The sequence below is a fragment of the Juglans microcarpa x Juglans regia genome, chromosome 2S, assembly GCF_004785595.1.
Source record: "Juglans microcarpa x Juglans regia isolate MS1-56 chromosome 2S, Jm3101_v1.0, whole genome shotgun sequence".
In the NCBI taxonomy this organism is placed as follows: Eukaryota; Viridiplantae; Streptophyta; class Magnoliopsida; order Fagales; family Juglandaceae; genus Juglans; species Juglans microcarpa x Juglans regia.
The window spans coordinates 7,075,910-7,089,381 of record NC_054597.1 but is presented as its reverse complement, the minus strand read 5'-3'; the positions used below and the strand labels follow the sequence as shown (position 1 = coordinate 7,089,381).

The following is a 13,472-nucleotide window of genomic DNA, read 5'->3' as shown; positions in this document are numbered from 1 at the left end:
TTTTTTTTTTTTTTAAATGTTGACTTAAAACAAATGTATAGGATTTTTTGTTGGAAATCTTTAACCCAAACCCACGTGGTTTGTCCATTTGAGCATTCGTCCTTGGTGCAATTGTTCTTGTTTTTGTTTTTTTTTTTTTTTTTTGTTAAATCTAACTCCTTGGAGTATTAGTATTAGATTCATCATTTTTATCTTTAAAATTTGATGAAAAATACATATTTTTTATAAATCTAAAATCTCTCTATCCATAACTCTACATTGGATTAGCTATTAGATTCATCAAAATAATAATATTTTTAATTTATTTTTTTCATATTTTATAATTACACTAACTATATTTTAATTAATAATTTAATTTGATACTTAAATTATTATTTTCCAACTTAAATATATTGTGGCTCAAAATTGAAAAACAATAATTTAAGTAAATAAAATAATGGTTATAGAGTGTGAATAGTAAATCTTCAAATTTAAAAATGAAGGGAAATATACTGTAACTAAAAGCTTAACATTTGAGCATATGGTAAATTCAATGTCAGGATTTTAAAGTTAAAATCATCAAATTTTAAAAATTGGACTCATTTGATAAGCCCAATACTAGTGCTCTTGTAGCAAGACTATGATGAACTACTTAATAAGATTTTGAGGAATTTTACTTATCAGCCACTGTTCACTCACACATCTCATGTTTATAAATTTTTTTTTTCATAAGGTGTGGAGTGTAAAGTAATAAATAGTTGCTGATGAAAAGATTTTTTCTAAGATTACTTGTTTGCTTCTTAATTGTGAGATTTGGGTGTGGAAATATGTTACAATTTCAAGAATTGATGTCATTTATTTGAGAAATAGTGAAAATAAATCATATCCTAGCATGGTATCAATGGGTGAGCACATGGTATTAGACTAGGTCTATTTAAGTAACAAAAGCGTGCACACGTGAATTCAAGTCACAATGTGAATCGATCGCTAATAGAGTTAGTATGAAGTAAATTTTAGTACTAAGACGAACATTTTCAATTAAAAATCCATCAATAATTTTGCATACTCATGCAGAAGAGAAAATACCCACGCTTTGGATTCTCCGATCCTCCAATAGTGACACAATTACTATAATATCTTCATTTTATTGAGAATATGATAAATGAAATTTCACGTTATTTATTTTTAAGACTAAATAATTTTTATTATTTATAATGATTTCATGAGACTCTAATTACGGCATTGTCTAATCATTTTGCAGTATAAAAATGTAATATTTGATGAACAATATTAGAACAACTTGGAAATGATACGGAGGATCTAGGAGAGTTAAAAACTCATGGATTATGAGAAAGAGTCGTTACTACTTTTTAATTATGATGGCTGTCCAAAACCATATACCTAATAAATAAAAAAAACAAAAATCCCAATAACCATAAATTAGCCAATCAGCAAGCTTTGGTCCCCCCCCCCCCCCCCCCACCCTCAAATTTTCTTCGAGCCTTGTGCAATATACAGTGCAATTTGGAAAATGAAAAGTCTATGGATGCATGGCGGCTCCTTCCCTACTTTTTTTTTTTTTTGTCAATTTGAATTTAATTTATATTTGTTATCAAATTATTTTAAAAAAATAATATTTACAGTCGTATAATATAAGTGTTCTGCACCCCTTTTGAAAATAGTGAAAAAATATAGAATTCATGTGTAAAATTTAATTTTTTTAATAATAAATTTTACTTTTTTTTAAAAAGAATGCGCGACACTTACATCATTTATGATTGTATCTAACATTATTCATTATTTTATTCTACTTAATTTCAGTTAATATTGAACCTCTAAAAAAGACACCATACGAAGTCATTTTCATAGATTAGTTATTAGTAGATTAATTTCATATATATATATATACACATTAAATATTTGGCATAATTAGAAATAATGACTTTCGTTTATAAATAAATATTTTTAAAAAAAAAAAAAAAACACCAACATCATTGCTTAGACTTATAAGACAAACTAAAATAAGGGAAAAGGGAGATGTACCAACAGAGGCTGCGACCATGTTTGTTTCGTTTGATTTCTAAGCTTTTTTTAGAAACTTCTTAAAAATTAATTTTATGAGATTTTGTAAAAGTAACAATACCCATTAAAATATGCTTAGAGAAGTGGGAATTTTTTTTTTAGTAAGTTTTTTGAAACTTGTTCTGATTTTTATTTATTACGAAAAATAAAATAAAGTATCTTAATAATTAATATTATTTTACCCTAAAAAAATAATTAAGATTATTTTAATACAAAGTCTTGAAAAAAAAAACATTAGCCCCACCTCAAAAAGAGATCATTCCCTATCCTATGTTCCTCTAGTACATCTACGTACAAAGATATTTGCAAAAAGAGAATTAGAGATTATCGGGATATCACTGTACACAATTTTCAATTTCCTTCTTCTCTTTATATAGTTGTATTTCGCTCACATTTAAAGATTTTGGCTCATATTTTGTAAAAAAAAAATAATACTATATATAGTTTTAGAGTGTGCAGTCAACGAGTACGTACTCTCTTTAAAAAAAAATGGCATTAGAAAAATAAGATTTTCATATAAATTTCAGATTTATCTAATTTTTTTTAAAAAATAATATGTGAAAACAAGACATTCTAAGACTGTAAATATAATTTTTTTTTTTTTTAACGGGATATTCTATTCCTTCGTGTGTAGAAAATATACAACTCTATGGAGCATGACTTTTAACCACCAACTTTGACAAAGTACTGTTACATTTCTTGTAACAAAATGGATTGGGGTAGATAGAATAGTACTAAGTATGCCACCGATATACATGGTGAAAGCGTGCACGTACGGTGAAGTTTGACAAAGAGATAGCACCCATAGATTTTAATGGCTTTAATCAATAAGTATGCCACCAATATACATATATTATAAAAAAAATGAGTATTTATGACGAATTATTTACGACAAAAATGAATATTATTTCTAACGAAAATATATTTATTTTAACAAAAAATAATTATTTTTGTAAGAAATAACTAATTACAATTAAATAATTTTTTTGTAGTAATACATACATACATACAGAAAGAAGGTATGTTTGTTGAAGGACTTGTAATGCTGGATCAGTTTTGTTTAACGAAGTGTAACATCATCGTCATTATCAAAATATACATAGTGGGGGATTATTAGATTAGTAGTTGGATGTATTTCTTGTCCTTATTTGCGATTATCACTGTGAGATTATTAATAAAATTGCATTACGAAACTAATCCATCTCCATCAACCTAACCACCATCCCAAGTAATTGGCAAATGACATCATAATACGCAGCGTACATATTGTTTGACATCAAGGATGAAAAATAAGATGGAAAAAACTACTATGTTGTCTAAAACTTACCACTCTATTTAATTGCTCAATGATTTTATTTTTGTTTTTTTTTACTTAATGATAAATGAAGTGATTTTAAGCGTATTGATATATTTTTTTATTTTTTAAAAATATTTAAATATATTAAAAAAAGTGAATTAAAAAAAATTACAAAAGCAACTAGCATTATAAACAAGCGGTGCTACTCAAGCAGCAGAATAGCACTACTCAAATAAGATTCACCAAAAAAAAAAAAAGGATGAAAAATAAGATATCAGAACTCTCGAGAGGCCGATTATAATAAATATATACATATTATTAACTTGTTTCGTACGCAAATAGTACTTATTATATATAAAAGAATTAGATCCTATATTTCGAACCTTTATGGAGTAATTAAACTTTGTATCTCTTTTTATTTGTAGAAAATTTAATGTTTTCAGTAGAAAGGCATTTAAAAATACATAACTTTGGTACGGCCATGGTTGAAAATTATAAAGTGATCCCCAGCCGTTCCATGTAATTAGTTATCCATAGCATAGAGAAATTAATTGGTGTTTAGAGAGAGAGAGAAATTAATTGGTCACATAAATATGGGTTATAACCATTGATCTTCTTGTCATAATGTTACTTTTTGTATTTATTTTGTTTTAAAGTTTAAAAGTGTAGATGCAAGCATTTATTAATGTAGCTCCCTATTACCGTATCAACGGGTAAGCCGTTCTCAGCCTTCAATGGCAACAAATGAAATTCTTACACATAAGTAATCTTCATGTAAATTTTTAAGTCACATTACAGGATAGTAAAATCAAATACACTGTAAATTTCTTTTCTCCCTCTGCACTCCCTCTCGAGTCCTCACTACCCACATCACCGTAACCTCCTTTGCACTCCACACCACTGTAGCTCCACAGCTCGTCGCAGCCAGCTAGAGATCTCCAGCCCGTCGTAGCCTAACGAACCCCTCCAGCCCGTCGCAAGCCAATTGCACCCTTCAGCTAGTTCCAGCCCTTCAGTCGTCGCAGCCCGACAAACCTCTCCAACCTGTTGCACCCTTTTGCCAATTCTAGCCCTTCAACCATCGCAACCCGACGAACGAAAATCTCTGGCGTGAGTTTTTGGGTTTTCTTTGAAATTTTACCTACAGAGAAAGAGGGAGGGAAGGAAGGGCTGGGGCTAGGGCCCAATGAGAGAGAAGGAAGGGGTGGGGGCACGGGCTTGAGGGAGGGGTTTGCAATTCCTGAGAGAGAGGAGAGAGAGTCGGAGGAAGAGAAAATGAGATACGGAAGAAATGGAAGATTGTTTACTCAATCCGCTGCAATGCGATCACATTATTGATAAATAGAGTGCTTACATGTCACAATTTTATTTGATGCCCTTTTTTAGGAGATATCGGTAGCGCTTGTGGGAAGATATTCTCTATAACCATTGATCTTCTTATCATAATGTTACTTTTTGTATTTATTTTGTTTTAAAGTTTGTAAGTGTAGACGCAATCATTTATTAATGTAGCTCCCTATTACCGCATCAAGGCCAACTATCATTTTAAAGATTAATAAATACAATCACATCGAAGTAAAAAGTAAAATGAGAAAATAAAAAAAATTTTATTATTATATTAAGAGTAATGGTATATATCAGATTAGGTCATGATACATCTAGCATTACTCTTTTAATTAAAATTTATCCACATAATTTTTTTAAGTTTCAATTATAAAAAGGCACTATATTTTTTTTCAAATTCATCTCACCTTGTTTCAAAGAAAAATTATATTCTCAAATATACATTTAATGAAGTATGAAGTGCTGACATGGCATAATTGATTTAGAAGATAACTTTTAAAATTTAAATTTTACAAATCAAATCTTATCATTTAAGTGATGTTCATAGTGTGCTACATAGTGGTGGGAGGAGGGCCTCTGCATTCAGCCCGCCTGCCATCTCTATCTGGCTCTTACTTGGGGCGAGCAGAGCCACCCGTCTGCACAATCTGGGGAGGGGACTTGCACTGGGCTCAGGCTTGCCTAGATTTTCACCCGTTCGCTCAGTCTAATATATATATTAGAAAAAAATATTTTTAATAAAATGACGCCGTTTTGCTCTTATGTTTTGTTTTAAAATCTCCCCTCCCTTGCGTCTATCTCTCTTTCCTCTCTCAATTACTCTTCCATCTATTTTAAAGTCACGTCCAGTTGCCATCACAGTCTCTCTCTCTCTCTGTGTCTGGAAGCTCTCTCTCGGACGGCTCTGGGCCAATCCACCCCCAACATTTGGACGAGGGCACCCGTCCACGGGAGGCGAGGTCGGGGCTCGGTGGCCCAACTTTCCCCCTACCCATTCATAAGGGGCCAGAGCCTCCTCCCCTAAAAAGTACAAGTAGCACCTCTAACTTTACATACAAACTTAAGAATAAAATAATTCCTTTCCAAATAGTTTACCCGTATCGTTATCTCGTAATTATACTAGTAAGAATTGCGTGTGTGGTGATGTAAGCAAGCAAGCAATTTGCAAGTGTTGCACTTGCGCCAGTAGAGACTTGAATGACATGATCCTCATCCATGATCCAACCCCTGCATGATTGTCACGCACCCACAATAATAATAAGAGCAATGTGAGTATATAAATATCGTATAACTATTTAAAAAAAAAATATAAGATTTATATAAAAAAATAATTTTTTTAATAATAAATTTCTTTCTTTTTTAATACGATTATACAGTACATGCATAATCTATATGTAATTATTGTAATATAATAATAATAATAATAATAGTAGCAGCAGCAGCAGCATGAGAGCTTTATGCACACCTATATTTCAACCACACGTTTATTCTACAACTACTTTTTTTTTTTTTTTTATTTGGTTCTAGCGTGTTTCTTCCTTTGTCTTTCTCTCCGTAGTCATTTTAGAGTTGCTCAAAACCACACACGTGGACCGATTGAAATAACTTGATTTTTTGAGAGATGAATTATCATTAATTTTGAGTTTTTTTTTTTACTCTTATAGATTTATGGCTCTTATATATTATTTTTATTTTAAAAAATTATTGTTATTATTTTATTTTCAATAATATTTATTTTTTTAAGATTAATATTTTTATAAATTTTAAATTAAATACTTCTTATGATCTAAATAATAAATATTAAAAGTGACATTGTTAAAATATGAAATAAAATAATGCTGGACCCATATGATATAATATTATTTATTAGAGGAAGAAAATAAAAAAAGATGAATTAATAGGACATTAAAAAAAGCCAACTAAATACCGTACATAAACAGACAGACGTAAGCTGAGAACACGAACATACATGCGCACACTGACACACACACACATAATGTAACGTATTTTTTGTGTTCTCTCTCTCTCTCTCTCTCTCTCTCTCTAGGAAATAGCCACGTCATTTCTCCCTCTCTATCCAACCACCGCATGCCTCTCTCTCTCTCTCTGCCTGCCGTCCCTCAGACTCTCTCTCTCTCTCTCTCTCTTAGCTGTTCCTCACTGTAGCCCTTTGGCCCCGCCCCCACCCCACCCACTCTCTCGCGATTTTCTCCCCTTCTTCGTCTTCTTGGTATATATAAAACCTCTACGAACCAAATCAGAAGGTTCTCTCTTTTGAGAGTCTTCTCCTCTTTCTACACTCTTGTTTACTAGATCAGCAGCTCAAAAATGCCTGCTTGGTGGGGAAGAAAGAGCAGCAAGAACAAAGGAGTACAGCAGCAACAGCAGCAGCAGCAATTTATATACAACAACCCAGTTGGCACACACCTAAATCTATCCAAATCCTCGATCAGCAATGACAACACCAAGGGCAAGGGCAAGGACAAGGACAAGGAAAAGCCGACGAGCTTCGACGAGCTCTTCTCGCGTAATTCGCCGCGTACCAGCAAGGACTTCGGCGGCTCCTCCGGGTTTTCGGGTTTTGATTCGGACAGCGCTGGGAGGGTAAGTCATCCGCTACCTCTGCCGTCGACTTCGTCCGTGAATGATCATATCCCTGGGTCTACGCTGGGGTTGGGATCCGGGTCGGGCTCGGTTTCGAGCGTGAGCTCCGATGGGTCCTCTGAGGATCAGCTGGTTGCTCAGGAAAATGGTCAATTCGGTAATTTCAGGTAGGTTCTCTGGGGGCGTTGATTTCTAAGGGCTTTGGTTGATTAGGTTTTGTGTCGTATTATGGATAATTAGATTCTGGGCGTTCGATTGATTGATGGATCATTTCTGGTGTTATTCATGATGCTTTTTGTTTCGATTCGTTCGAGCAATTTAGGAGCTTTAATTCCATTGATTTGCAAAAGGGGTTCTTTCTCTCTAAAAATCTTTGGCTAGCTGAGCATATTGGCGTAGTTTTTCTGATTTCCACTTAAACCTCAACATGTGGATGCTTGGTATATTGGGGGGGGGGGGGGGGGTTTTCTGATTTCCAATCAAAACTCGACGTATGGGGATGGGGTTTGCCATGGGTTTGCTCTGTCAGCCCTTTTTAAATTCGAGATTTTCTGCATTTTTTTCTCCTCGTCATATTTAGATAGCTGTGTTCTGGGGCTTTCATTTCTACAACCAACTTACACCACGTGGATCCGCCGACAGCTTTTGCTCTGCCACACGAACTTAGTTTCAGTTTTGTCCATTTCTGTATTTGCACAGCCTGCCACCCTAACAGCCTAGCCAAGTATTTATTTGTGTTTTGTTGGTTTTTTTCCCCTGTAAATAGATGCTTAATGATTAAAAGTTAGAGATAAAAGTAGTTTTCATGAAACCTGAGGCTGTAGCTTTGCAAGTTCTATATTATTCTGGACAACCCCATTATGCTGGATTTTCTGTTAGGGTGCTCCCTAGTGGTCAAAGGGCGGGCTTGGGATGTGCTATAAACTCAGACATCCTAGGTTCGATTCCACGATTGGAGATCCCTGGACTACCTGTTACATGATTCTGACGGATGGGTCGTGTATATGGGATTTAATCTGCAAAAGTGGGTCTGAAGGGCATTGCCATGGTGAGGTTCCACGTCATTGAAAAAAAATTTATGCTTGACAATCTTGATCACGTGCGTATTCTGTTTGAAATCAAGTAGTACTCATTGTTATTAGTCGCTGCTTGTTAGTTCAGTTAGCAATCATTTTTAGTTGGTATCTTCCATGTAACAGTGAGCTTGTTCATCTCACTATGAAGGAAGATGGCCAGAATTTGAGGACAATGGAGTTCACTTTGTCATTAAACCGAGAAATTAATTAAAAATAACATCACCAAGCAGTAAGCTTCAATCCTGCTCATGCAACTCTGTATAGAAATTGCGGTTCTTGGGCTGAGTCTGTCATGGAAACGGATATGGGTGGCTTGCGATTATTCTATTGTCCACCTGAAATGCCAAAACAGATCTCAACGAACAATTTCAAATATGCTTCTTTAATAACAATTTCAGTGATGTACGTTGCCAATAGTGATCTGGAGTTGAGATTCTAGCATTTGCCTCTTCTTTTAACAGGGGCTCATGCAGTCAGATACTCTACATGTGTTAATTGTCTATTTTTATTCACTCAAAAAGAAAAATAATATTGTGAATTTAACCCACGTTATATCTTGATTGTAGGGGACATGGTGATACCAAGTTCATCATGAGGTCAAGAAGCCCCGGTCCAGGGTCGAGGGGGCCCACAAGCCCCACATCACCTCTTCACCCAAGATTATGTGGCTTAAATTTGGAGTCTCCAACAGGAAAGCAAGAAGACGGGAAGAGTCAATCTCATCGTCTACCTCTTCCTCCAGGTTCTCCTACTAGCCCTTCTGCCTTGCCCAACACAAGAACAAGTGGAAGCATGGAATTCACAACTTCTACAAAGTCCCAATGGAAGAAAGGAAGGCTTCTGGGAAGGGGACTTTTGGCCATGTATACCTCGGATTTAATAGGTGATTGAAGTGCTTGGTGTGTGTGTGTATTTTGATAAATAAGGTGCTTGGTATATATTGCATAGTCCTAAAGCACCTCCTTTGGTTTAATGCAGTTTTATTACTCCCCGATTTTTTATTTTTTCTAATCACACCTCTTGTGGTGTCTAATTTTTGGAGTCAATTGATTTCACTCTAGTATAGAATTAATTTTATTACTCCATATTTGTGTACAATCATATCACTCTGGTATCAAATTAGTTTTATATAACTAATTTTCGTTAATGATTTTAATTGGAAGTGGATGAAAGTTAGTTATAAAAATTGGACACAATAAGGATTAAGTATAAAACCTGAGTATGAGTTGAGTTATTTTAATTCACATGTGTGTATTTCACCCAAGAATAAATGAAGTTACAATGAGTGTTATGAAGAAAATTCATGCCTATGGTCAGACTTGAAGTACCTTGAATTCATAAACTACGCTAAGTTTTTTTACTGCGCTCTAACTGTTGAAGTTGACAGAAACTGTTCATCTTGTGGAAACTCATACACATGCCTGAGGTGCTATTAACAACAGAAAGAAACCATATCTCCAGATGCATATTAGAAGACTGATGTAGTTTTGTTATTCTGTTGAGACACTTTATATGTTCAACATTCTTTGTATTCAACAGAAACTCTTTAAGTCTTAACTCCATGACCTGGAGGGCCATGTGAGTTGCCACGTGTGTACCAGAGGTGCATATATGTTATGCAATCAATATTATAGACATGAAGTTTATGGATAATGTGAGTGATCCACATGGCCTGCTATGTAACAATTCTCTTTTGGCATATCCACATGGACATGAAAAGAACTCAGCAGCCATGTCAATAAAAAAAATCTAGAAATTGGAGTAAGACCAGTATTTTTCCTATTTTCTTACTTTTCCAATTGATCTGTTTGCAACTATAACAGTGGAAGCGGGCAAATGTGTGCAATAAAAGAAGTCAGGGTTGCTTGCGATGATCAGACATCAAGAGAATGTCTCAAGCAACTAAACCAGGTAATTTGTTTTGATAAAAAAATAATAATAATAAAAAAAACTAAACCAGGTAATATATTTATTATTTATTTGTTCCCTCTGCACCTTTTAACTGAAATTATCCTTGTCCACAGGAGATAAATTTGCTCAGTCAGCTTTCACATCCAAACATTGTGCGATACCATGGAAGTGAATTGGTAAGAGTTGATCTCATAGACACAGTGAGACACACACAATTAAATAATAAAATATATGGAGTTAATTGTGAGTATTGAAGTCTGCTTTTGCTATAACTCTTGATTTCCATTTTCTTAGGGTGAGGAAACACTTTCAGTTTATTTGGAATATGTCTCTGGTGGCTCAATCCATAAATTACTTCAAGAATATGGTCCATTTAAGGAACCTGTTATTCAAAACTATACCAGGCAGCTTATTTCTGGGCTTGCCTACTTACATGGAAGAAATACAGTGCACAGGTACTCAACAGATTGTAGTCTTTGTTCTCTTGCAGTTTTTTCCGGGATTTATTTAAAATTGTTAAGTAATGTGTTCTCCTGGCAGGGACATCAAAGGGGCAAACATTTTGGTAGATCCTAATGGTGAAATCAAGTTGGCAGACTTTGGCATGGCCAAACATGTACATTTATTTTACCCTATAAACACTGAAGTATACTTGTAGAACACTAGGGGTAAAGTCACACTTCATTTTATTGCTAGGACTATAAATATCTTAAACAATTAAGTAGTTACAATCTACTAGTATGAAGCAAGCATGACATATTGGTGAGCCACTAACATATTTGACGTGTAAACTTTGAGAATAGTATGTTTTTGTATTCTTCTTTCTGTTCATGCATTCCCATCAGTAGTTAATAAAGGTTTCTGGTTTTTGATTCTTCTGATCCAGATAACAGCTTGTGCCTCAATGCTTTCTTTCAAGGGAAGTCCTTACTGGATGGCACCTGAGGTATTCTCTCTCTCTCTCTCTCTTGCGCGCGCGCGCACACACACACACCCCCACTCCCAAACCTCCATTCTTCTTCTCATTCACATGCTGATTATCCTATTTTCCTCCTTTTAAACCTTCAAGTTTTCCCATTACTGCTCACTAAGTTGCGTTTTATTCATATTATTCCTCACTTGTTTTCTAATTGTAGGTTGTTATGAACACAAATGGATACAGTCTGGCCGTGGACGTTTGGAGCTTGGGATGTACAATTCTTGAAATGGCAACATCTAAGCCACCGTGGAGCCAGTATGAAGGGGTGCGATACATAAGATAATCAGAAATTCTTTTGTATATAACTGATTTTATTATGGCCATCTCTGAAGTGCTCGTTGGTCCAAAATTGTCTTGCTCTGTTGGTTTAAACAGGTGGCTGCAATATTCAAAATTGGAAACAGCAAGGATGTCCCTGAAATCCCTGAACACCTTTCGAATGATGCAAAGAATTTTATCAAGTGGTGCTTGCAACGAGAACCATCAGCACGGCCTACAGCCGTGCAATTACTAGATCACCCTTTTATTCGAGACCAGGCAACAAATAGAGTAGCAAATATGAATGTGACCAAGGACGCCTTCCCTTACATGTTTGATGGAAGCCGCACACCGGTAATGGCCTAAGATTCCTTCCACAAAAAATATCTGGGTCTATACCTTCTAAATTCTATATTAGGGATCCTGATATATGATGTCTGTTTGAATTTGATTCTTTTTGAATTTATACATACTTTTTAGTTTTTTCGATAGATATCCCACTAATACACAACACTGCTATTAAGAAGTTTAGGGAACTTGCTTTTTTAATTAAATGCATCTTTTATTGTAAAGGAGCTGTATTATCGACTCACAAATGACTTGATTATTTCACTCCATGGTTTCCAAATAAGAGAGAATATCATCACATATTGTTTAGGACTTCCACTGCGGGGCGTTTGTGCTAAAAGATGGTTTTTATGTATCTGTTAAGTCTTTCGTAAATTGAGCTGGAATGTGTGTGCTTTGGTTGTACTTTTATTGCAAGCTTTAAACAAGAGATAATCGTAACTGTGACATATTGATCTATATACATATATATCTTGAAAATCTCTTTACATTGTTGATGAAATCCTAGTTCAACCTTTAAGTTTTATTTGGCATGAAAAATAATGCTTGTCATAAGCCTTATACAGTTGGCTTGAGAATTAGAATCATCTCTTGTGATAGAAATTTTAGAAAATATATTCTAGTTCCATCCTCTCTTTTAGAAGATCAGGAATTCCTCGGTGGCCATTGGCTTCGATTAAATTACATCTATACACATCTAATTTTTTTCAGTCATTCAAGTTGGGACTTGGGCTAATCTCTTACTTGCTTATAACTTTCTGAGCAGCCAGTATTAGAACTCCATTCAAATAGAACGAATATCACTTCAAGTGATAGAAATTATGCAACGATGCCAGTATTTCCCACAAGAGCTATGAAAAGCCCAAGGTAGTAACATCCTCCCTTTTTATCCTCATTCAGGCTTTGCAGTTGCATGACATTTTAAAATGACTTTGATTTCATATTTCTACGTGCAGGGATAGTATAAGAGTGATTACATCTTTACCTGTATCACCCTGTTCAAGCCCATTGCGACATTATGGAACTGGACACAAGAGCTGTTTCTTATCTCCTCCTCACCCAACTTATGCTATTATGGGACAAATTGGCAAGAACTTGAATGAGTACTCGTCATATACAACGATTAGACCGAATGCAACATTCGCCCTTGAACCTTGGCAGGAGATCTCCCCATACAGCATTCATACCCCCAGTGGATCACCAAGAACAAGACCTATTTGAATATGTAAATACCAGCAAAAGAATTAATCTTCCTTAGTCACTCCATAATGGTATATGGATTAGAGCCACACTTCTGTATTTGGAGGATCTAGTATTCATGCTCCTTTCATCTTTTCAGACAGTTTGGCAGCTCTATTTGCTCACTTCTTTTAGGACGAGTGGATTCTTTATGCACGGGGTGCTTGAAGGGAGCAGTAAGAGCACCAAAATTTCATTGTACGGGGGAGCTGATGCTGGATGTACTGATCTTGTAACAATATATTGATATTTGTAAATGGAAGGTGGGTCACCTTGTTTGTAACATGTCATTTATAATGTATATTACTCCCAAGGCATAAGATAAGTGGTTATTCTTCTATTCCGGCACTCTAAG

At 34.8% G+C, this 13,472-nt stretch overlaps 1 protein-coding gene across 1 annotated transcript; it reads left to right on the top strand.

Annotated features, from left to right (window-relative positions):
• Positions 1-6,831: 6,831 nt before the first annotated feature.
• On the top strand, positions 6,832-13,457 carry LOC121252456 (mitogen-activated protein kinase kinase kinase 3-like). The gene is given in 12 exon segments (XM_041152112.1): positions 6,832-7,473; positions 8,949-9,226; positions 9,229-9,265; positions 10,206-10,293; positions 10,407-10,469; positions 10,588-10,748; positions 10,834-10,909; positions 11,180-11,239; positions 11,430-11,537; positions 11,648-11,884; positions 12,645-12,745; positions 12,835-13,457. Coding segments are annotated over 12 exon segments (1,917 nt in total). The 5' UTR covers positions 6,832-7,030; the 3' UTR covers positions 13,100-13,457.
• The last annotated feature ends 15 nt before the right edge of the window (positions 13,458-13,472 follow it).